Source organism: Brassica napus, chromosome C3, assembly GCF_020379485.1.
Source record: "Brassica napus cultivar Da-Ae chromosome C3, Da-Ae, whole genome shotgun sequence".
Taxonomy (NCBI): Eukaryota; Viridiplantae; Streptophyta; class Magnoliopsida; order Brassicales; family Brassicaceae; genus Brassica; species Brassica napus.
Genome location: NC_063446.1, coordinates 57,383,098 through 57,404,355, shown reverse-complemented (window position 1 = coordinate 57,404,355; position 21,258 = coordinate 57,383,098). Strand labels below are relative to the sequence as shown.

Here is a 21,258-nt window from a genome sequence, read left to right as displayed (position 1 = left end):
AGGTATATTTTGCTGCTTGTTCATCGTCCATTTCAATATATAAAACCTCAAATTTTTTGTGATTTGTCTCGGTTTGTTTTGGTGTTTAGGTTGTTTGATCAAGACTAATCAGACAGGTTCTTCACACAAAAGACCTACGAGTCTTCATAGAGGTAAAACAAATCTCTTTCCTCTGGTTAATGTTAGATTAGGGTTGGTGAAAGCATTGTACTCGTTTGTGGTTAGTGTTAGGTTTTGTAATAAATTGCTCTGGTTAATGTTAGATAACTGTTGGGTTTGGTAATAAATAGCTCTGGTTTTGGGTAGATAGAAATCAGTGGTTTATTGTGTTGATTGTGTTAGATAAATGTCCACTCCGACAGTTTGGTTGTGATCAATGCCGTGATAGGATTTCTCAATCTATAAAAACTTGTCTTCTCTTCTGTCTTGGTTGTGTTCCTCTTCCTGCTTCCTCACTTTTTTTCTTTTATTTCTACTTTCCGCTTCTCTTCCAAAATAGATTCTTATCCATTTTCTTCCCACTCAAAGTTTGTTGAACTACTTAGTCAACAAACTCTTTCCTTTGGTAACAATGAAGATAGTGTTGAACTATCTTCATCACAAGTTCCATTTCAAAGCAGTCTAGGAACCGATGCTTCAAACTATGGCGGAGACACTACGGCAGAGCGTAAAGAAAGACGCAAATGGACACCAACGGATGACATGGTCCTGATCAGTTCGTGGTTAAACACGAGCAAGGATCCAGTGGTTGGGAATGAGCAAAAATCCTCTGGTTTTTGGAAAAGGATAGCTGCCTACTTTGCTGCTAGTCCTCTAGTTGCTGGCTGCGAAGAGAGAGAGAGAGGCAAGCCATTGCAAGCAACGATGGCACAGGATCAATGACCTTGTGCCAAAGTTCTGTGGCTCGTACGAAGCGGCTACTAGAGAGAAAACAAGCGGCTAGAATGAGACTGATGTTCTGAAGCTTGCTCATCAAATCTTCTACAACAACTACAAGAAGAGATTCACTCTGGAACACGCTTGGAAGGAACTGCGACACGACCAGAAGTGGTGCGAGCTTGCTACTGTTAAAACCGAAGGGAGCTCGAAGAAGAGGAAGGTTGAGGACGGTGCTGATTCCTCAAGCTCTCAAGCAACTTGCTCCAAGCGTCCCCCTGGTGTGAAGGCCACAAAGATGAGTGCTAAGAAGCCGGTGGTAGATGAGAATACTATGAATGGGTTCCAGACGATGTGGACAGTCCAACAGGCGGATTTGGCCGCCAAGGAAAGGTTGTCTAAGATGAATCTCCTCGACAGTCTTATTGGAAAAAAAGAACCTCTATCTGAGGGTGAAGAAGGCCTCAAGAAGAAGCTGATAAGTGACTTGATGTCAAATTAGTTCCATGTTTAAGTTTGAGTTTGAGTTTCATGTTTCATGTTTCATGTTTAAGCATGTTTCGTATTTAAGTTTCCTGTTAAGTTTCATGTTTAATTATCTTGGTAAAATGTAGTTGACAGTTTCATGTTTAAAATGGTCTCTCTTTAAGTTTCAATGTGTTTGATCTTGTTCCAATTCTTTAAGTTTCAATGTGTTTGATCTTGTTCCAATTCCTTAAGTTTCAATGTGTTTGATCGTGTCTTCATTTTGTTCTTGCAGGTTCACGGGTTTTTGGTTGTGAGACAATGTGAGACAATGTCTGGTCACGGTCTAAAGCAAAAGACAGAGGTCACGGGTCTAAAAGACAGAGGTTATGTGTTGGCTTTGGAGTCTTGTAATCACATTTCATTGTGTTGGCTTTGGAGTCTTGTGTTTGCTTTGGAGTTTTGTATATTGTTGTTGTCTTTGTATAGTGTTCACGGGTCTTTGGAGTCTTGTAAATGACATTATAGTGAGCGAGTGTTGATGTTCTTATATATCCATAACATTATGATCACAAGCCATTGCAATCTCACTTTCTTTTGTTCACAAGCCATTCTCTTTATCTTCAATCTCACATTCTCACTATCTTTAATCTCACATCTTCTCTCATTCTTCTCTCCATTCTCACTATCTTTAATCAAAAAATTACCAAAAATCCATATTGTAAACAAGATTCTAAAACCAACCTCTCATGGCTTCTTCTTCTCATCACAATTTGGAGGGGTCCCTTGATGAAATTTTTGATCAATATTTTGATCAAACTTTCTATCAAACATTTGACAATTTGTTCAATGTTTATGGTGATCAAGAAGATGAAAGGATGACAAGAAAAAAAAGAGTTTTTATCGAACGAAACCGTGAAGAAGACCATTTCCGGTTATGGAATGAATATTTCAGTGACACTCCCACATATCCTGAAAATCTATTCAGACAACGATTTAGAATGAACAAGTCATTGTTCATGCGTATTGTTGATCGCCTCTCCAATGAAGTTCAATTCTTTCGTCAAAAGCAAGACATTACCGGAAGACTTTGGCTATCTGCACTTCAAAAGTGTATAGCAGCTATTCGTGTGTTGGCATATGGTTCTGCGTTTGATGCGGTCGACGAATACCTCCAGCTCGGTGCAACCACTGCTCGGTTATGTGTGAAAAATTTTGTGGAAGCATTAATAAATTTGTTCGGCGATGAGTACCTAAAAAACCAACACCCGCTGATCTTCAGCGTCTACTTCATATTGGAGAGCTTCGTGGATTTCCCGGGATAATAGGAAGCATCGATTGTATGCATTGGGAGTGGAAGAATTGTCTCACCGCTTGGAAATGCCAATATTCTCGTGGTTCGGGAAAACCCACAATCGTTTTAGAGGCGGTTGCTTTATATGATCTCTTGATATGGCATGCGTTTTTTGGACTTCGAGGTACCTTAATTGATATTAATGTTCTTGATCGCTCACATGTTTTTGATGGCATAATAAATGGTCGAGCCCCGCAAGTAAATTTCTCGGTCAACGAAAGAGAGTACCATTTGGCTTACTATCTCACTGATGGTATTTATCCAAAATTGGCAACTTTTATCCAATCAGTTCTAATTCCCCAAGGGCCGAAAGCAGTTTTATTTGCGCAACGTCAAGAAGCTGTCTGAAAAGATGTCGAGCGTGCTTTCGGAGTTTTACAATTTTGATTTGCCATTGTTAAAAATCCGGCACTTTCTTGGGATAAAGTCAAGATTGAGAAGATTATGAGAGCATGCATCATACTCCATAATATGATAATTGAAGACGAACGAGATGAATACACTCAATATGATATCTTAGATTTTCAACAAGGAGAAGGGAGCGGAAGTTCACATGTCGATCCCACCTATTCTACAGATATCCCTACTAATATCGCCAATCAGATGGGTGTTCGAACAAGATTTTGTGATAGACAAGCGCATAAACAACTGAAAGGTGATTTGGTTGAACATATATGGCGTAAATTCGGAAGTGATCAGGACAACAACTGAGTTTCGATGCCTCTTTGAAATTATTATCATTTATTTTACTAATATTTGTTTTTTTGTTTTCATGTTTCTATTTTAAAATTAATGTTTAAAATGTTATGTTTGACTTTGTTTTATTTAATAAATAAATTTAATCTTTGTATAAAATTTTATGTTTAAAAAAAAATTTAATATTTTTTAATTGTTAAGAACCTTAATTAAAAAACCACCAATAAACTACCATAATTAAATATTTCTTAACAAAGTCCTTTATCTTAATTTTATTAGTTAAAAAATCATTAACAACTACTTAAGAGACACTTAAGGGTTTCAACCAATGAACATGCTCTTAGGATCTGCAAATCGCAGACATAGGGTAGAAGATGAAGAAAAAATCGTCATTGTATATTCATTTAGTTAAAATCAAAGCTTAAAAAGTGCGATAGTACTAGGTCGAACTCGTGACCTGTAGTGCTAATTTAAAATACACAAACCACCAACCAACCTACGGATCTTAATTGATGACAGAACATACGTAATATATAACAGCCAAGAAACACATCCTCGTAAATAAGGCTTCATCTCCTCGGCTCAGCTTCTCTGCAACTAATATCATCTCCACAGAAAAATATATAATCCCTACGCCTTTAGTTTTCGTTCTTCAACTTCAGTCTTCTCTACCAAACTTCACTTTCGCTTTCATCTTGTACAACTGAAACACTCAGATTTGGGGATTTTTTTACCTACATTTCTATTTGGGGTTAATTTTCGGGTGTGGGTTTTGGTTAACAAATTTTCGGGTCTGGATTATTGATTATTGGTTTAAGAGATATTAATCGGATCCTAATCGAGTGTTTCATGGTTTATAATCGGTTAAATAATGTTTTCGGTTTAATTTTAATACAGTAAACCAAAATAATTAATCTGTATGGGTTTATAGGTTTCGAACTTTAAATTTAAGGGGAAATAAATATTTAACTTTTGTTTCATGGAGAATTAAGTTTGAAATTATTTTTTCGGGGATATACAGGACGAGGCACTAGTTTGGGAGACATCAGAACGTTTACCCTTTTTTTTTATCGTAATTGACCAGAATCCATATCCCACCTAGTTTACTCTGTGTTAAGGTTTCGAATCGGATATTATATTCGAAAACTTTATCCAGCAAAATCCACCTACTACGATCTGTAAATAAAAACGTTCACAGGTACAGAAAACACCACAATCCACGATAACATTCAAAGTGAGCCAAAATTAAGATAAATAAAAAGTGCTTCAACAGAGAGACAAGGAACAGAATAATTAGATCGTCGACAAAACACAAAAAAAAAAAAAGATATCAGTTCTGCTCTTGAGCGTCTGCAGCTTCCTTGTCTTCGTTGGCCGCAGCCATTAATTCATCAAACTTGTCAGACTTGGCGAGCGTTATCTCAATCTGCAAATCGTGAAGCCACATAATTAGCTAACAATGTAGCCGCTTTCAGGAAGGAAAAACAAAACATGGAATGAAGATTGATTTTTCACAACTATACCTTGGGTTTCTGCACAGGACGACCCCTTGCACCGTCCTTGATATCCACAGTCGAAGTCATAATCTCTACAAGAAGAAACAAGTTCGAAATAAGCAAAACTTTTAAGTAACTAGAATCTTTGAAAATCATTTAATAACAATATGCGCATTCAAGGCTGAGAAGATAGATCTTCTTACTCTTTTCAACAGCAAAGCCACTGTTCTTCAATATCTCAGCAACGGTGACAACCGTAGCAATGGCTGCACAATTAAATTTTTGATGAGAAACCAGAATAATCTCTTCGAATAAAGAAAGTTACAGATAACAAAAGGTAAAAGATTATGCATATTCCAAATCCCATGACAATAAATGAAAAATTGATACTTTACATTAAATCATGAAGAGAGAAGCAAATAACATTACCCATTCCAAGTGCAGACAACTCCACATCTGCGTACTGCTGCATGTACCTCTGTGGAAAAAACAAGACATAAGAGTCACTTAACAAGACAGAAAACAACTTTAAACAGTTTCAAATATTACCAAACACAGCAATAACTCATAACGTCTGTAGAAGACAGAATCATTAGCTCATAGTGTATAGAGGCGGTAACAAACCCCATTGATACATACTCACATGAAGAATCACAGAAATTTACAGATAATAGAGTGCGAATCGGTAGATTTCAACCTCATATGTAATCGATTATGAAGGGGGAGGTTTGTACCTTGGCGAGATTGACGTAGAAGAACAATGGTTTCTTAGTGTTTGAAACCTGAATCCGATTCTTCTTCTGTGAATCAACGGCCAAGCTCATGTTGTTAACTCCTTCAGTGATCCCTTCCATTGTGATGATTAAACTTAGAGATAAACACGGATACACTTCTCCTCTCTCTCTCTCTCTCTCTCTTTCGATTTATATTTCTCAGAAACGAGACGATGAAGTTTTCTCCTTGACCAAACCCCCAAAAAACCCTAACTCGAACAAGCAAAACGACGTCGTTCGAACCCAACCTCGAAAATATTCTAATGGGCCAAAGCCCATGGCCCAATAATCCCTAAATAAATTTTGAGACGTTATCCGATCAGATCATTGAATATTCGAGAACACACTCACCGGAGCAAGCCATGCCGGTGTTCAAGGCGCCGTTCAACGGCTACTCAGTGAAATTCAGCCCCTTCTACGAGTCCCGCCTCGCCGTCGCCACCGCTCAGAACTTCGGAATCCTCGGAAACGGCAAGATCCACGTCCTCGAGCTCTCCCCCGGACCTCCCGGCGTCACCGAGTCCGTCTCCTTCGACACCGCCGACGCGGTCTACGACGTCTCCTGGTCCGAATCCCACGACTCCGTCCTCGTGGCCGCCGTCGGAGACGGCTCCGTCAAGATCTACGACACGGCCCTCCCGCCTCCCTCCAACCCGATCCGATCGTTCCAGGAGCACGCGCGTGAAGTCCACTCCGTCGACTACAACCCCACGCGCCGCGACTCGTTCCTCACGGCGTCGTGGGACGACACCGTGAAGCTCTGGGCCATGGATCGCCCCGCGAGCATCAGGACCTTCAAGGAGCACGCGTACTGCGTCTACCAGGCGGTGTGGAACCCTAAGCACGGCGACGTCTTCGCCTCCGCTTCGGGCGACTGTACTTTACGGATCTGGGACGTGCGCGAGCCTGGCTCCACCATGATCATCCCTGGCCACGATTTCGAGATACTGTCGTGTGATTGGAACAAGTATGATGATTGCGTTTTAGCGACTTCTTCGGTGGATAAGACGATCAAGGTGTGGGATGTGAGGAGTTATAGAGCTCCCTTGGCTGTGCTCAATGGGCATGGGTATGCGGTGAGGAAGGTGAAGTTCTCGCCGCATAGGAGGAGTTTGATAGCTTCTTGCTCGTATGATATGAGTGTGTGTCTTTGGGATTATATGGTGGAGGATGCGTTGGTGGGGAGGTATGATCATCATACTGAGTTTGCTGTTGGGATTGATATGAGCGTTCTTGTTGAAGGTTTGATGGCGAGTACTGGTTGGGATGAGCTTGTCTATGTTTGGCAGCAAGGGATGGATCCAAGAGCGAGTTGAAACACGAGTTAAGTTCTTTGGTGATCAAAATTCAAAAAACAGTTTCCTCTTTTATTTATTGTGGAATTGGTTTAGTTTTGTTTGTCGGAATAAAAAAAAGTTGGGATCTTTGGATAAAAGGGAATGTAATTGATGGGAATTTCATATATGAAAGAAGGTTTTCTATCGACTTCATGGACGTGTTGGGCAGCCATATGTTGTCACTAATTATTTAAATCTAACTGCATAGTGATTCTAATTCAAGTTCGCAGCTATTCACAACAGTTTAGATTAATTTGTGTGCGGGAAGAACTCTATTTGACACGATCTTTAAGGTCCTTGAAGCTCTACACTTTTTTTCTTTCAAACTAAACTTAAAAGGCCAAAAATAAAATGGGGAATTGGATTGTATATCCTTGGTAACTAAAATCTCTAACTTTTATCTACAGTACCATTACCCTTCAATTCAACCTGTGTAACTTGCTGAGAATTATTTATTAAAAGAAATATTAAATAAATAATTTAATAAATTGTGATTATCATTGTTCCACATCTCTTTCTCTTCTTCTTCATCTCTTCTTCAAATCTCTGTTTTTTTTCATACATACGAACACAAACCACTAGACAAAGAAAGAACACGGATTTTGGGCTTGTGGAATTGAGTTTGGAGGAGAAGATGGCACCGTAGAGAACGACGAGGTGGCGTCACGATTTCTTTTTTTTTTAGTTTTTTTTTAATGTTGTTGATCTTGATTTTTTCGTTGTTATTTAAATTGTTATAGTATGTTGTATTGATATGGTATGGTGAAGAATAATTACTCTGAACTAGTGAATACGTGTATCACCATGTCTGTAGAAAGAGGAAGATGTGAAGAAGATGAACTCGCCGACTATACTATATGTAGTGAAAGACAATTATAGTATAGTACGATTCTTATATTTTTGTACAATTCGCAAGTACCAAACTAAATAGTATGCTACGGTTGTTGTATTATTGTACCATCGATTGTTTGATAAATTCATTATTTATCAATTTCTAGTTTACAACTATATGTACTATACTATGTATTTTGTTCTATACTATTTGGGTTTAGAGTTTATACTTGGGTTTAGGGTTTAATGATTAATATTTAGGGTTTAGTATTTGGAAGGTGGGGGGTTGAGGTTTGGGTTTAGTGATCGTATTATGTATGTTCCATTCGACGATTAATAAAAAGTGTTCTTTTTTGCTCACCAATTTGTACTATACTATGTATTTTGTTCTATTCTATTTGGGTTTAGAGTCTATACTTTGGTTTAGGGTTTAGTGATTAGGATTTAGGGTTTAGTATTTGGAAGGTGGGAGTTTAGGTTTGGGTTTAGTGATAGCATTTTTGGGTTTAGTATTCAAAAGTCAGGTCTGAGTTTAGCATCGAGGAGTTTTGTTTGGATTTAGTTTAATATTACATAATATTATATACTATTTTCAGATTTTGATAATTGAGTTTAAAGTTTATATTTGGGTTTAGGGTTCAGTAATTAGGGTTTAGGGTTTAGTATTTAGATGAAAGGGTGATGTTTAAAGTTTAGGGTTTAGTATTTAGGAGTTGAGGTTTGGAGTAAAGTTTAATATTTACTAGATGTGAGTGGATTTTGAATCCTATTAATTTTAGTGATATGGTATAGAAAAATCAAATGCATATTTATGTGTTAAACAAAAGTGTGGTGTTGGTTGTATTACGTGTGATAATTAATTGTGGGGTGTCAAATTGTTGATGTCATCAGTTTCACTCTCTATTACTGGCAACTTGAACAAAAAAAGGTAATACCGGATAGAAGTTGACATAATTGTTATGGACTTTATTATGTCAAAATCAATGTTCTGCACTTAATTTCTTTTTCAAATTTGGTCATTTGGCAAATTCACCCAAATAAAAACAGAGACACTTTAGAACTTATGCAAAAAAGCTCGTTAGGGGATGATTAACCCGATATCTTAACCGTCTTAACTCATGATTTGACGTTTTTTTGTTTTTTTTTTTGTTTTTACACTTTTCGGCTAAGAGACGTGATCTTATATCTCTTATTTAAGAGACGGTTCTTAGCTTTTCTTAGTTAAAATCTAAAAAATATAAGAACCGTCTATTAACCGAAGCTATGACTCGGGTTAATCGTGGTCTTAGGATTGTGACGAAGAAAACACGAAGATAGCAAGATAAACACACACAAAATAGTTGAAACATGGGACTCAAAAAGTCTATTAATCACAAGCCAAAAATCATTATTTGGTTTGAAACTTAATGTATAAATGATGACAGCAGATCGAACGAGTAGTTAAAAGTCCTTTCTAAGCACTATTCGAACACAGGAGAACACTACTTTTAACTCCTTTTGGCGTGGCCATACATTTCTCTTTGTGTTAGTGTAGGTTCCATTTGTATATGTATTTCTAAACTTTGTCATTGGTGTTTTTCCAATCGAAGTAGCGATGGTTAGTCTATATACGTTTTAGTAGCTTGTTCATCCATGTTATTTTTGTTCATCCATGTTTAAATCAGAATGAAAACAATTAGACTAAAATCCTATAATTTTTTGTTCATTAGCTAAAAGTTTTCTCGTTTGTTTTACTGGTAACAATGTCTATTTGTTGAACTTTTGAATATACTAAGAAATTGACAAAAACTTAAAAAAGATTATTCGAAAGAATTGCACAAAAATAAAATATATCCAAAATATAATATATGTTTGAGAAACTCTATGAGATACATTTCATAAGGATATCTTTAAGTTTCTAGTTCCTATATTGGGGGTGATTGGTAGTGTCTTTAGAAGTTGTGGACAACCTTTTTAATTTCTAGAGTCATCTTTTAAAGCAATCATACTTTATTTCAGAAGCTGTAGACAGACTTTTAATTTCTACATCCATTTTTAAAAGCAATCATGCTTTTATTTTTAAAATTTAATCCAAACCAAAACATTAAAATAAAAAATATGTTAGCTTTAAAAAACACTTTCTCTAGAGCTTTTATTTAGTGCTCTGGAAAAGTTTCTACAGCAAAATAAATTAAAGCGAAAGCTAAAAAGTTAAAGCTTAAATCTTAGAGCAAAAAATAGAAAGCTGCAGCTTCAACCAATCACATCGCATTGAAATGTAAAATGAGGAGTAACCAAGTAAAGATGTTGATCTGCTTTTAAGAAATTTGATTCAAACTTCAAAGTAAACAAAATCTTTCTCTTGAATATTTTTTTTTTGATGAAAGGACTATTATGAACCAATCTTCTAAAAATACATAATAAGCATCGCAGCCGCAAAAAAAAACACGTGAAGACCCTTCTTTTGAAAGAAAACGATGCGTTTTCCTCAATCTTCATTTATGCTTTCTAAGTGCGGCCTCCAAACGCCAACGCGCCCCTTTCTCCGTTCTTTTTGAGTCGCGATTTTTTCCGACAGTATCTCCGTCAAGTACCGATCAGATATCAACAGTGACACATCCTTGTCGTAACTTTTATCTTTATCCCCATTCGAATTATCATCACCTTCTTCACCATGCCGACGAGTCTGTGACCGCTTCTTGACGGCCTTTGCATTACGTTTATCGGATTTAGCTGCAGGCACGAGGAAGTAAATCTTCCCACGTTGGAGCTCAGCTTCCGGAGGGACGATGACGATCTTTGTGGCTGAGATGAGATCACCACGTTCTTGATGGTCAGACTGTGAAGACGGTTTCTTGAGTACGTGCTTCGGGTATGCCTTCATTACTTCTCCGGCGGTGATTGTGCCACTGATCTCCTCCACGTGGCCGTTTGAGTGTATGATGCGGATCACGTCCAGAGCTCCACATGGTAGGATGCAGGCGATGCAGCACCTGATTGTCTCCTTCATCCTCTTTTTGTTTTTAATGAAGAAAAATATAAAGTTTAAAGACTCTGGTTGTTGTAAAAATCATGAGAGCTGTGAGATTAAAATGGCATAAAAATGAAAGAGAAAGAGAGAGACGTGAAGCAAGCGAAGAGAGAAGTTTAAATTGTATTTCTTTCGGTTTTTGGTACTCTTTTTTTGTGAGGATTTTAGACCATGTGTGTTATTATTTATAGTCATGTTTCTTTGGTGAGTTCTTTTATTGGACGGCCCCTTCTTATGGTGTGTTTTAATCTTTTAATGTTGCATAATGTATATCTTCGTGAGTGTGTATTATATATATTTTATGGTTCTGTTAGTTGCTCTTTTCCTGCTGTTTTTCAGCGGCTTGGTGTAGGAATATACGTTGAATAACATTCACTTTTCTATTAACTATTTTGGATTTCTCGATTTTTAAATATTCACTGAACTAGTATTTTACCTAAAAGCTTATGGAAGGTTTTGAAACTTTCAGTAGCTATCCAATGTTCATTTTCTTTATGCATACCAACATTGCACCAAAACAGTGGTTAGGGAACACTACGAATTGTCATCCGTATAAAATAATCATGAGATAACTAAGTGGGGTTTTGTCTTTTTGATTGAGATGAGAGATGCTGTATATTGTCTTACAAGTACACAATATAATATCAAAAGTAAAATTTAAAAGCTTGATATATTATTCCTTTAGAAACATTCGTTTGAAATCGAACATAAAACATACGAAGATGTTGAATTATTTTGATAAAACGATAATATAAACAAACAAATGAAGCCCTTTATTAAAAAAAAAAAAAAAACAAGCAAATGAAGGGAAAAGGGGTGAAATAACATATATTTAAGTATAGGAATATAACAGAATTTGTATTTCTTTTTCTAGATGGTGATGAGACGGTTTCAAATAGATGGAATGAATAATTGCACCCAACGATTGAATGTGAATGTACTTTACCTTTTGGATCCATCGTCTACTACATTTGAGGGGACCCCTCTTCCTAGCTATAAAGTTTTCAATTATTTATTCTTCTTCTTTTCCTTAGTGTTTATATTATCTTATAACAAATTTCAGTTGTAAAATGCACAATGTGGCTGGGTGCTTAAGGGTAGACACATGTTATAGCATCATTTGGTCTCCATTATTATCACCACATATTGCACTTTCCACAATTTCATCAAGTTAAATCCTGATCTAAGCAACCATGCAAGACATTAAGCAGATAGTTGAAATATTTCTAGATTCACCCTGAGTAGTCGCGGACTAATTATGCGTCATCTTATCATATTCTTAGACACCAAGCATCTTAGGTGCTTTGTAATATTAGATTGTAACTCAAAATTCGAGAAATAATATTATATAGTAAAATGTTCGTGTTATAAATTTTATTATACAATTTGGACCCATGTTTTTTTTTCTTAAAAAAACTAGTTCGGTTCCAAACCCCACATAACAACTATTTGAACAACTTATTATCTTTACGATTTGTGTTTTTCCTATTGCCTTTTATTTGATGTAAGTTTTTTTTTTCATGTCATTGAGTGCCATCAAAGTCAATTCAACAAGAAATAGCCGAAAGTTTGATGACATTAGTTCGAAACATTTTCAATGAATTATATATGATATGCATGCATGCATTCTGTTGGATTTCAGATCCTACTGCCTTATTCTTTTTTTCTTCTTCTTATTAGTTGTCTTTTGAAAATATATCTTAAAATAACTTTTAAAAACAAGATTAATACTACCAATGTTGGTTCAACTAAATATATAGAGTATGCAAGTTTTTACTGGTTCTTTTACTGAGATAACGACAAACCTTAATTAATTGTGGATTCATTTCACAAAACTTTTTTAAAAAATAATTCAGAGTATAAGACATACGCTATAAAATGAAGTAACATGATTAATAACAAACAGAAAACGAAAGGATAACGAAGAGAAGTGGGTTTTCAATATATATCCGGAAGCAAGATCATGTGGGTTTGCTTTCCTTTTGAAAGTGATATGAGTCATGGACCCCCTCCTTTCTCATTCTACTTTCTTTCTCCCTTTTCCTACACATTTCAGTGTTTGGTGAACTTCTTTTAGCTTCTTTTTGAGCTTGATAGAATGTTTACAAATGTGTTTGATTGTACGAATACGAAAAAAATAGTTGAGACGACAACAAAAGTAGACAATATGCACACCCAACTCATACATCATTTTAGCTCCTTTTCATTTACGAAAAAGAAACTAGATTAATATTGAATTTCTTAGATATAACTCCTGGCTAGTATTTGGACACAAATGGTGGTAGGGCCTCACTATATACGAGATGGAGGAAGCCAGTAAGGGTCTTTGAAAGAAGTAGGTGCACCTTCAGGAGCTTGAAAATGATGTATTGTTGTATCAACGATATTGTAAATACCAAAACCATGGCCTATAAAATAAATGGAGTTAGGCTTCAGACCGGAACAAGAACTAGCCTCGACGCAGAAAGCCTCGCTCATAGAAATAAATATGCACACATCTCCAATGTCCTCTGTGTAATGCATGTATCTTCCTTCCGTCATCTTCTTCTCTCTAAACACCATGAACCTCCTTGTCGTGTATTTACTTCCTTCATGGCTCGACGAGAAGAAGCGCTGTGCGTACCTGCGTGTGCACAAAGCAACAATATATAAGACACTGAAAAATATAAATGAAAACATTATAGTAACTAGACTGTATATATGCATATACTATATAAGTATATCTAATATACTAATGTTAAAAAAAAAACTTAATGCGGTAACTAGGCGCCCGGTAAACCGATTTTTTTGTTATAGAAAAATTGTTTCTGATTATATACCATTTGACAAGAAAACGTTCGCCACTGGAGGCTAACTCAACCAGGTGTTCGGTCCTGCAACACCAACCCAAAAGCTTCCACTCGGAATCATCCAACTCCGGTAGGTCGCGGAACAACAACTCATGGAAGCTAGGGACTTTGTTCTTCTTCAAATGGAGATCCCATGAGTACAAGGAGTTGCCTCCAGGACCAGGCAAGTAGAATCTACGCTCTCTCTTGGAATACATAAGAGTCGAGTTCTCCAACTTCTGCAAGTTATTCTCAGCCAAAATCTCCCCGACATTAGTCCAACGCATGTCAGAATGTGGTCTACATAGACTAAGCTGTCTATCCAACAGCTTTATAGCAACCACACAGTCTTCCTCACTAGGAGAAGATGACATTGCTATGTTCCAGACGGCGTTTGCTTGGTTTGAGTGTACAGCGACAAGCGAAGGCAGAGGAATCATTGTGAGAGTTGACTTGGGACCCAAGGAACTGTATAGGTCGCTGATACATAGTGAACGGTCATGCTCGTTAGAGAATATGCCCCATCCACGTGCACTTCCTATCTGTCTCGAACCAGCGAGCTCTTCGGGGAATGTTATGTTGGGAACTGTAAGCATCTCTTCCTTGGTCGGATCAAACAAGAGGACATCTCTGACGTCACTACCGTCCGGAAGATCATTCTTTAACGTAGTGCCAAGTAACAAATATGGAGTTGTGAAAGAAGATGAAAACAAACGAAAGCGTCTCTTGCGTATCTGCAAAGAAAAAAAACATCTTCGGTAAGAATATGTCTTTTGTCTCACGATTTGAAAAGCAGAACAGAACACAAGAGTGAGAAAAGAAGAGAAGCTTTACGAGGGCATGGCTCCAAGGAGAGAGTTTGATGAAACTCCGAGACATTTTCGAATGATATAACAGAGAATCTCAAACTCGGGTTAACTGAAAGGGAAGATACTGGCTCGAGGAAGGAATTGCAGATGAGTTGCTCGGCGATATGCGCCACCGAGCTAAGAGGAGGAGGAGGATAGGTTAAAAGTCAAACGCCTCTCAGGCAGAATGGACAATACTTTCTTTATAATTTAACCCCACAAGTTTTATGTTGCTACAAAGTAAGCCTTTGAATTTCAAAAATTAGAATTGCACCCTTTATAACCCTCTCGGTGACTAATATATTTGCCCATATCCTAAATTTATGTGTTGTTTTTGAATTGGAAATCTTTGTATAAACTTTTTAGTGTCACAAAGAATAAAATTTATGCTTCACTTCAACCAAGTTACCTTGTAAAAATAAAATAATATAAGCACAATTCTTGATTCGTTTATTTATTAAAAGTCTATTATGTTGTCATAAACAATTTTCCTTGTCTATATCATCTCAATTCTTAAAACAAACAATTACAACTACAGATTTGTACTTTTTTATTAAAAATATCTGGATCCACAATATGTTTATGTTTTATGTTTGTGTTAAAATTCAATTAAGCTGAAACCGTTCTTAAGGGCAGAATAATGAAAATTTATGATAATTTCCAAAATCATCTTAATATATAAGTTTTTTTTGCTAAAATTTTGATCTTAATATATAAGTTGCAACAGGCTATATATATCAACCAAAACCCTTCACTTTTCTACTGGTTAAAATTAATATATAGTTATCTAAGAGATTTTTTTCTTCAAAATTTCATATAATTATTTACTTATTTGAGTTATATTATGTGGTTACTTAAAAAATATTTATTTAATATGATTGTTCATTTAAAAACAAATCAATTAAAAGTTAAATATTTGTACTCATTCCTTAACTTCGTTTTCTGTTTTATTTGTACTATCAGTTAGATTTTCCAAGTTTTGGCATTACCTATTTTATCTTATCACTTTTTAGAAGAAAAATTCCACCGTTGTAAGAGAACAATGTTTAAATGTAGCTGAAGAACCAGTCTATATATAATAATAATGCTAACTTGGAATATTTGAAAAAAAAAAACTAATTTGAATTCAATAAATGGAGAATTTCATGTCAGTATTGATAGTTACAACTTACATTACATTATTATATTCTCTCCGTTTCATAATACTAGATGTTTCGTAGTAATGCACAAAAATTAAAAAAATTACATTTTCTGTAAAAGTATACTAAAGATATAATTTTAAAATCAATTAACCAATTAAAAAATAGACAGTAAAATGTAATTGGTTGAACAATTTCTAATAAAGTTAAAGTTAACTTTAAAATCTTAAAACTTCATGTAGATTGAAACAAAATAGTCATTTTAAAACATCATCTATGTTGAAATTGAGGGAATATCATATTTAAAAAAAAAACAATATTTGAAGCCTTCAGTCAAAAAAAGAAAATACGATATTTGTGTATGTGCATCTCACTCACTCATTCATTGGATATTTCTCCTTGACATGCAACCAATTCAACAACTCAATTCATTGACAAAAATACAAAATTCCCATCTAAATAAACCACAAAATTTGACGCAACATTTATTTGACAGTGACATTCTCTCAGGAGTCTCAGTCTTCTTAATAAGTTCTGTCATAAAAGCATGATGCTTAAAATAATAATGGCGCTCATCACATCAAAGTCTGAGTAATCAGGCTTAAACCGTTTATGATTTTGCTACAAATCGAACATTAATCATTGTTAAAAGATTGAATCCAGAATAAAATGTTGGTAAAGAAGCCACATGGCAATCCACTGGTTCTCATAAATCGTGCCAACCAATAACCTTTACTTTGAATAACTAAAAAACAATTCAATCAATTAATGAAAAGTCCTGCCTCGTAATTAACATACAAAACACGAGGGTAGTCCAGTCTTTTCGCCACCAAAGTGCAGCAACTACATGGAATGGCTTGCGGTCTTGGCAATGTCTGTCTGTCTCTTTCCTTCTGCCTCCAAAAAACTTCCCTCTCTATTTTGTGCAAGTGAAGCTGCTGCAACCTCTCAAGTCTCACCCACCAGAAACTCATAAACAAATCTCTTTCCTCCAAACCCATTTGCCTTGACCCATTTGGTTCACAGAGAGCTTTGTTTGATATGCTTTAAACTTTGGGTTACAGAGGAAAAGAATGTCTCTTTCTAGGCTTGGGGTAAGGAATGTGTACGGTACGAGTCAACAAGCCGAGTTTTATGGAAATGTCGATCGTGAAGACCCCGAAGCGATTCTCAACGGCGTTGCAGTCTCTGGACTCATCGGTGTCTTGCGTCAGCTTGGTGATCTCGCTGAGTAAGTATTGAATCCAACCCCTCAATCTCTGTTTTTTATTTTCCTTTAGGGGGTCTACTGTTGAATGATTCTTTGAGCTAATGGTGAAGTTAAGACAAGAGAATCTTCACTTTTTGCATGAAAGTAATTGGCATTTTTAGTGAAGTTTGTGATTTAGGATTCACCGGAAAGAAAGAAAGTAGCTTTCTTTTTCCTTTTGCCTCCTCTCTTGAAATAAACTCATGTGGTGGCTCTTGACGTTGGCTTGTGGGTTGTTCCTGGTTCAAAAGGGTTATCTTAGAAATCATGGAGAGCCACATAAGCTGCAGAAAGGAAGAAGCTTTGTTAAGGGTTTTTTGCTTCTTTTCACTTGATTCAGGTCTGCAGCAGAGATATTTCAAGGCATACAAGAGGAAGTTATGGCCACAGCTTCAAGAAGCAATCAGTTGAAGATGAGGTTGCAGCATATAGAAGCTACAGTGCCTCCACTAGAAAAGGCGGTGCTTGCACAGACAACTCATTTACATTTTGCATACACAGGAGGTTTCTTTGTTTTTTGCCATCTTGTCAATCTTCTCATTGTCTTGACCCATGGTGTCTGATTCTTGCTAGATTTCGCATTAATTTTTATTTGATAAAATAATGTCATTTGTAGGCCCAAGTTTCACTTACTCTACAGATGGCTAGTTGAGAAAAAAATTGTTAAAATTAGTTATATGTTCCGAGTAACTTATAGAGTAGATAGATAAACGTCAATAGTGGTTAGTGAGTCCATTGTCATGATATGAATGTCTTCTAGTAAGATTATAGTTTTGGTTTTTGGTCTTAGTTGATTGAGATTTATTGGTTGTTATCAGGTGTGGAGTGGCATCCTCGTATCCCACATGAACATAATCATTTTATACACGACGACTTGCCTAACTCTTTTATGGATCACTATGAAGAGTGCAGGGATCCTCCACGGCTGCACATGCTTGATAAGTATGTCACTTGCAAGCTTTATGTATTTATGTGCCACCATCATGTTAACTTGAAACTTTATGCTTTATTTTCCTCAGGTTTGATATAAATGGTCCTGGATCTTGCTTGAAGCGATACTCAGATCCTACTTATTTCAGAAGAGCATCAAGCAGCCTGGTTAAAGGAAACAACAAGTTCCAAAACAATAACATGAGTTGTAAAATTAAGGTGTGGTTTCTTATATTTATATTGGTAAAGCTTTATATTATTTGTACTTTGCAGTTATATTTATTGTTTTCTGACATGAACAGAAGAAAAAATCTTCGTCAAGGAGTCGAGATATGTCACGTCTGGCTTCAATGGCTAACCAGAATGCTAGGTAAAACTGAATATTGCATAGTTAAGTTTGTATATTAATTGAAACATGGAATGTATTTCAGGAAGACGTTTACTTTAATTAGCTTCAGTGGACAAACCTCTTCTTCTATATCTGCCTCAACCAGTGACATGGAGAAAAGATCTGATCTCCAAGATCATCATTCTCACACTTATGATTGCCTTTCAACGGCAACCTCTTCACTGAAGACTGGAGAAAAAACGAAAGGGGGGTTAGTTTCATCCAGCTTGACACCGGGGTCTTGCACCATAGGTTCAGTACTCTCTGAATGTGAAACCGAAGATGAACATGATAATTTACAGTTTACTCCTTTGCAAGGGCAAGCTGCTGCTGGCTCTTCTTGCGTTAGTTGGGATGAGAAAGAAGAGATAGTGGAAGAACCTCTTGGTGTGAAGACAGATGAAGCATCTGTTGTGGATGCACTAGTTGAGAAAGCAAGCTATGGAGAAGGCACTGGTAGAGTTGATATTGGAAAAGCGGAATCAGAACCAGGACTGCAACAAAGTAATGGGATTGATGAGGTAAGGGAGATAAAAGCTGGTACAGAGATTGTGAGAGAACCGAGGGATAGTAGTGAACATGAGACTGAAAGCGAAGGGGAGTGTTTTGTTGATGCGCTTAACAGTATTGAATCGGAATCTGAAAACGAGCAAGGTCTCAAAACTAGTCTAGAGGCAGTGAGCATTCCATGTGGTGTTACAGGTGAGAGGTTGGAGAAGAGTTCCAACAAAGTTGAAGAGTCTTGTAGATCGATGGACAACGATTATTTAAATGCAGCTGATGAAATGAATCATCAAGATCCATTGGAGAGTGATAATAGAAGCCGTTCACCGCGCAATGATGTTTGTACAACAAGTAACATTACAAGTGGAGAAGATAAAATCGGTTTTACAGTTGTTCCGGCTCCTGAGAACAGTTTATCTGATTCATCAAACCACTTGTGTCATAGTGAACATCCAAAATCAGAAGCTAAGGTTTCTGGTGAAGTTGAAGCCATTAAAATATGGACTAATGGAGGTCTATTGGGACTGAACCCATCGAAACCTCCAGTCTTGGAAGTGCCAAGTCCGGATTGCAAGACCGAGGAAAGGACACTTGGTTCTGCAGAAGCTGAAAAAGATAAATCAGATGATCTGGTTGAACATGTTCTGGATACTCCAAGCTTAGGAACTCAAAATCTAACTGTAGACCAGAGAGAATGCCATGAGACTTCTTCTTACGGAGTCTTTGGTGGACTCAGCCAAAAGCTATTCACTAATAGTTTCCGCAGAAGAGATTCATTGCCTCATGATAATAGACAAGCTTTACCACCAACTATTCCAGAGAACGATGAAGTGATGGCAGAGAAGAGCAGGTTTCTCTTCAGAGACGAAGCTCCTATTGATTGGTTTGCATCGTCCCCGCCTCTTCAACACATGAAAATATCTCTCAATCCCGTTGACAACACCCTTCAGGCGTCAAGGCTGAAGCTGAAATTTTCAGATGAGGACAACAACAGCAATAATACATTCCCTTCCTTTCAGTTGCTTCCAGAGCCTGCTACTTCTCTTCTTGATTCTTGTTCAGACGACGACGACGACACTTTTTGTATGACTTCACACATTGATTATCTTAGCGATTATCACTCCTTGTCAGATTCTGAGCAGTGGGAAGAACCCAATGACAGAAAAGAGCATGATTCTTTCCATGAAAGTACGCATGTAGATAACAATGGTGAGCCTTCTTCTCTACACACTGAAGCGGAAAATGGTTGTGTGGACTTAAACTTCTCTTACCTCCAGAGTCCTGTTGAGCCTTTACCACCGCCGTTTCCACCTGTGCAATGGATGGTTTCTAAAACAGCCTCAGAAACAATATCTGAAAACAAAACAACGCAGTCCATACAACTACAAGACGCTCTCAGGTTTGCGTTTGAGAAGCATACTTCATCGTCTATAGTCAACAAAGAAGAGCCTAACACTGTGGCTTCTGCTCCTAAACCAGAAACTAAGGTGCAATATTCAAGGAATCGTTTTAGTTATTATTTCAAATTTTCTTGAAATATTAACAAAGCATATGTTCTCTCATAGGTCCATGTGAAGAATAATGCGAGGGAGGAAAAACAAAATGCTAACGAAAAAGAGACTGATGCTGATGACTTCTTGCAACAAATCAGAACACAAGTGAGTGCAGTGTATTCTTTTTTTTTTCGTGGTAAAAAAAAAAGAAGTTATGTTCTGCTTTCTTGATGCATTTTTAATAATCTTAAAAAATTGTATAAACAGCATGTCAACCTGAAACCTGTGGTTATGACAAGGACTTTATCTTCTACTGCTGCTGCTGCAACAACTGACCCTGCAATAAACATTAAGATCAGCGCCATGTTGGAGAAAGCAAACTCAATACGCCAGGTTTATCCTCTCTCTATATATCCAAACCAAATCTAATATTTGCTTCAGAATCTTAAGTACTTTTTTGTTCTGACTCAGACACATGTTACTCTGTCACTCACTTTCTCTCTCTCTCTCTATTTACCTTTTCAGGCTGTAGCTAGCAACGATGGAGATGAAAGTGATACATGGAGCGATACGTAAAACCCCTTTTCACCGAAGAATCCTATTCATCTTTGTGATTTACTTTCTGCAAGCAATTTTTTTTATTGTATCATAACTAATGTGTGGATTGTGTAGATGATGATACGTAAATTTTGTCGTAGCGTGATTATGTATCTTCAAGAAAATAATGTAGTTCAAGAAATAAATTTATATTAAGAAAAGTGTTCATTGGTTATTATGCTCATTCATCGTGTGGAAAACATTTTGCTAACATATTATCATTTCAACCAAGGATGATTATGAGAGTACAAAGCAGTTAACACATCAATCACAATTACCATGCTTGAACAGAGTATATATCCCACCTCATCATGAGAATTTAATTTATCTTCGAATTGTGGATAAGTTCTATATATTTCCAGCTACGAATAAGAAGCATATGTTCTCAGAGGTCCATTCAATGAATATTTGTCAGGGAGGATAAACAAAATGCGAATGAAAAGG

The 21,258-nt window shown here is 36.6% G+C and overlaps 5 protein-coding genes and 1 long non-coding RNA gene across 6 annotated transcripts; 3 read left to right on the top strand and 3 right to left on the bottom strand.

Moving 5' to 3' along the window:
• The first annotated feature begins 2 nt into the window (after window positions 1-2).
• Window positions 3-3,550, top strand: LOC125583394. Its single transcript, XR_007320398.1, has 2 exons — window positions 3-152; window positions 1,637-3,550. It is a non-coding gene; the product is annotated as an uncharacterized LOC125583394 (long non-coding RNA).
• Window positions 3,551-4,552: 1,002 nt separating this feature from the next.
• BNAC03G58980D (uncharacterized protein At2g34160) lies at window positions 4,553-5,871 on the bottom strand. Its single transcript, XM_013841978.3, has 5 exons — window positions 5,622-5,871; window positions 5,317-5,365; window positions 5,091-5,153; window positions 4,915-4,979; window positions 4,553-4,817 (listed from the first exon to the last, which is right to left on the bottom strand). Exons 1-5 carry the CDS (start codon window positions 5,739-5,741, stop codon window positions 4,722-4,724), a joined length of 393 nt encoding a protein of 130 aa, XP_013697432.1. The 5' UTR covers window positions 5,742-5,871; the 3' UTR covers window positions 4,553-4,721.
• A 151-nt stretch (window positions 5,872-6,022) lies between these two features.
• LOC106401458 (peroxisome biogenesis protein 7) lies at window positions 6,023-7,148 on the top strand. The gene has a single exon (XM_022699955.2). It carries the CDS (start codon window positions 6,023-6,025, stop codon window positions 6,974-6,976), a length of 954 nt encoding a protein of 317 aa, XP_022555676.1. The 3' UTR covers window positions 6,977-7,148.
• A 2,970-nt stretch (window positions 7,149-10,118) lies between these two features.
• LOC106399580 lies at window positions 10,119-11,190 on the bottom strand. The gene has a single exon (XM_013840047.3). The coding sequence runs from the start codon at window positions 10,815-10,817 to the stop codon at window positions 10,296-10,298; it is 522 nt and encodes a 173-aa protein (XP_013695501.1). The 5' UTR covers window positions 10,818-11,190; the 3' UTR covers window positions 10,119-10,295.
• A 1,706-nt stretch (window positions 11,191-12,896) lies between these two features.
• On the bottom strand, window positions 12,897-16,553 carry LOC106400056. The gene is made up of 3 exons (XM_048750255.1): window positions 14,501-16,553; window positions 13,658-14,400; window positions 12,897-13,461 (listed from the first exon to the last, which is right to left on the bottom strand). The coding sequence occupies exons 1-3, from the start codon at window positions 14,543-14,545 to the stop codon at window positions 13,131-13,133; spliced, it is 1,119 nt and encodes a 372-aa protein (XP_048606212.1). The 5' UTR covers window positions 14,546-16,553; the 3' UTR covers window positions 12,897-13,130.
• On the top strand, window positions 16,529-20,989 carry LOC106401570 (protein SCAR3). Its single transcript, XM_013842109.3, has 9 exons — window positions 16,529-16,884; window positions 17,243-17,406; window positions 17,721-17,844; window positions 17,922-18,051; window positions 18,135-18,202; window positions 18,264-20,211; window positions 20,290-20,382; window positions 20,485-20,610; window positions 20,743-20,989. Exons 1-9 carry the CDS (start codon window positions 16,727-16,729, stop codon window positions 20,791-20,793), a joined length of 2,862 nt encoding a protein of 953 aa, XP_013697563.1. The 5' UTR covers window positions 16,529-16,726; the 3' UTR covers window positions 20,794-20,989.
• The last annotated feature ends 269 nt before the right edge of the window (window positions 20,990-21,258 follow it).

Bases quoted from the DNA above. Each gene is read 5' to 3' on its own strand.
- BNAC03G58980D (XM_013841978.3), bottom strand. From the start codon at position 5,741: ATGGAAGGGATCACTGAAGGAGTTAACAACATGAGCTTGGCCGTTGAT. The intron at 4,980-5,090 runs GTAAGAAGATCT...TTCTTCTTGTAG, and splicing joins TGGCTTTGCTGTTGAAAAGA to AGATTATGACTTCGACTGTG. The intron at 4,818-4,914 runs GTATAGTTGTGA...CACGATTTGCAG, and splicing joins GTCCTGTGCAGAAACCCAAG to ATTGAGATAACGCTCGCCAA.
- LOC106399580 (XM_013840047.3), bottom strand. From the start codon at position 10,817: ATGAAGGAGACAATCAGGTGCTGCATCGCCTGCATCCTACCATGTGGA.
- LOC106401458 (XM_022699955.2), top strand. From the start codon at position 6,023: ATGCCGGTGTTCAAGGCGCCGTTCAACGGCTACTCAGTGAAATTCAGC.
- LOC106401570 (XM_013842109.3), top strand. From the start codon at position 16,727: ATGTCTCTTTCTAGGCTTGGGGTAAGGAATGTGTACGGTACGAGTCAA. The intron at 16,885-17,242 runs GTAAGTATTGAA...CACTTGATTCAG, and splicing joins CAGCTTGGTGATCTCGCTGA to GTCTGCAGCAGAGATATTTC. The intron at 18,052-18,134 runs GTGTGGTTTCTT...TGACATGAACAG, and splicing joins ACATGAGTTGTAAAATTAAG to AAGAAAAAATCTTCGTCAAG.
- LOC106400056 (XM_048750255.1), bottom strand. From the start codon at position 14,545: ATGTCTCGGAGTTTCATCAAACTCTCTCCTTGGAGCCATGCCCTC. The intron at 14,401-14,500 runs GTAAAGCTTCTC...TTTTCTTTGCAG, and splicing joins CTCCTTGGAGCCATGCCCTC to ATACGCAAGAGACGCTTTCG. The intron at 13,462-13,657 runs GTATATAATCAG...GTGCACACGCAG, and splicing joins GAACGTTTTCTTGTCAAATG to GTACGCACAGCGCTTCTTCT.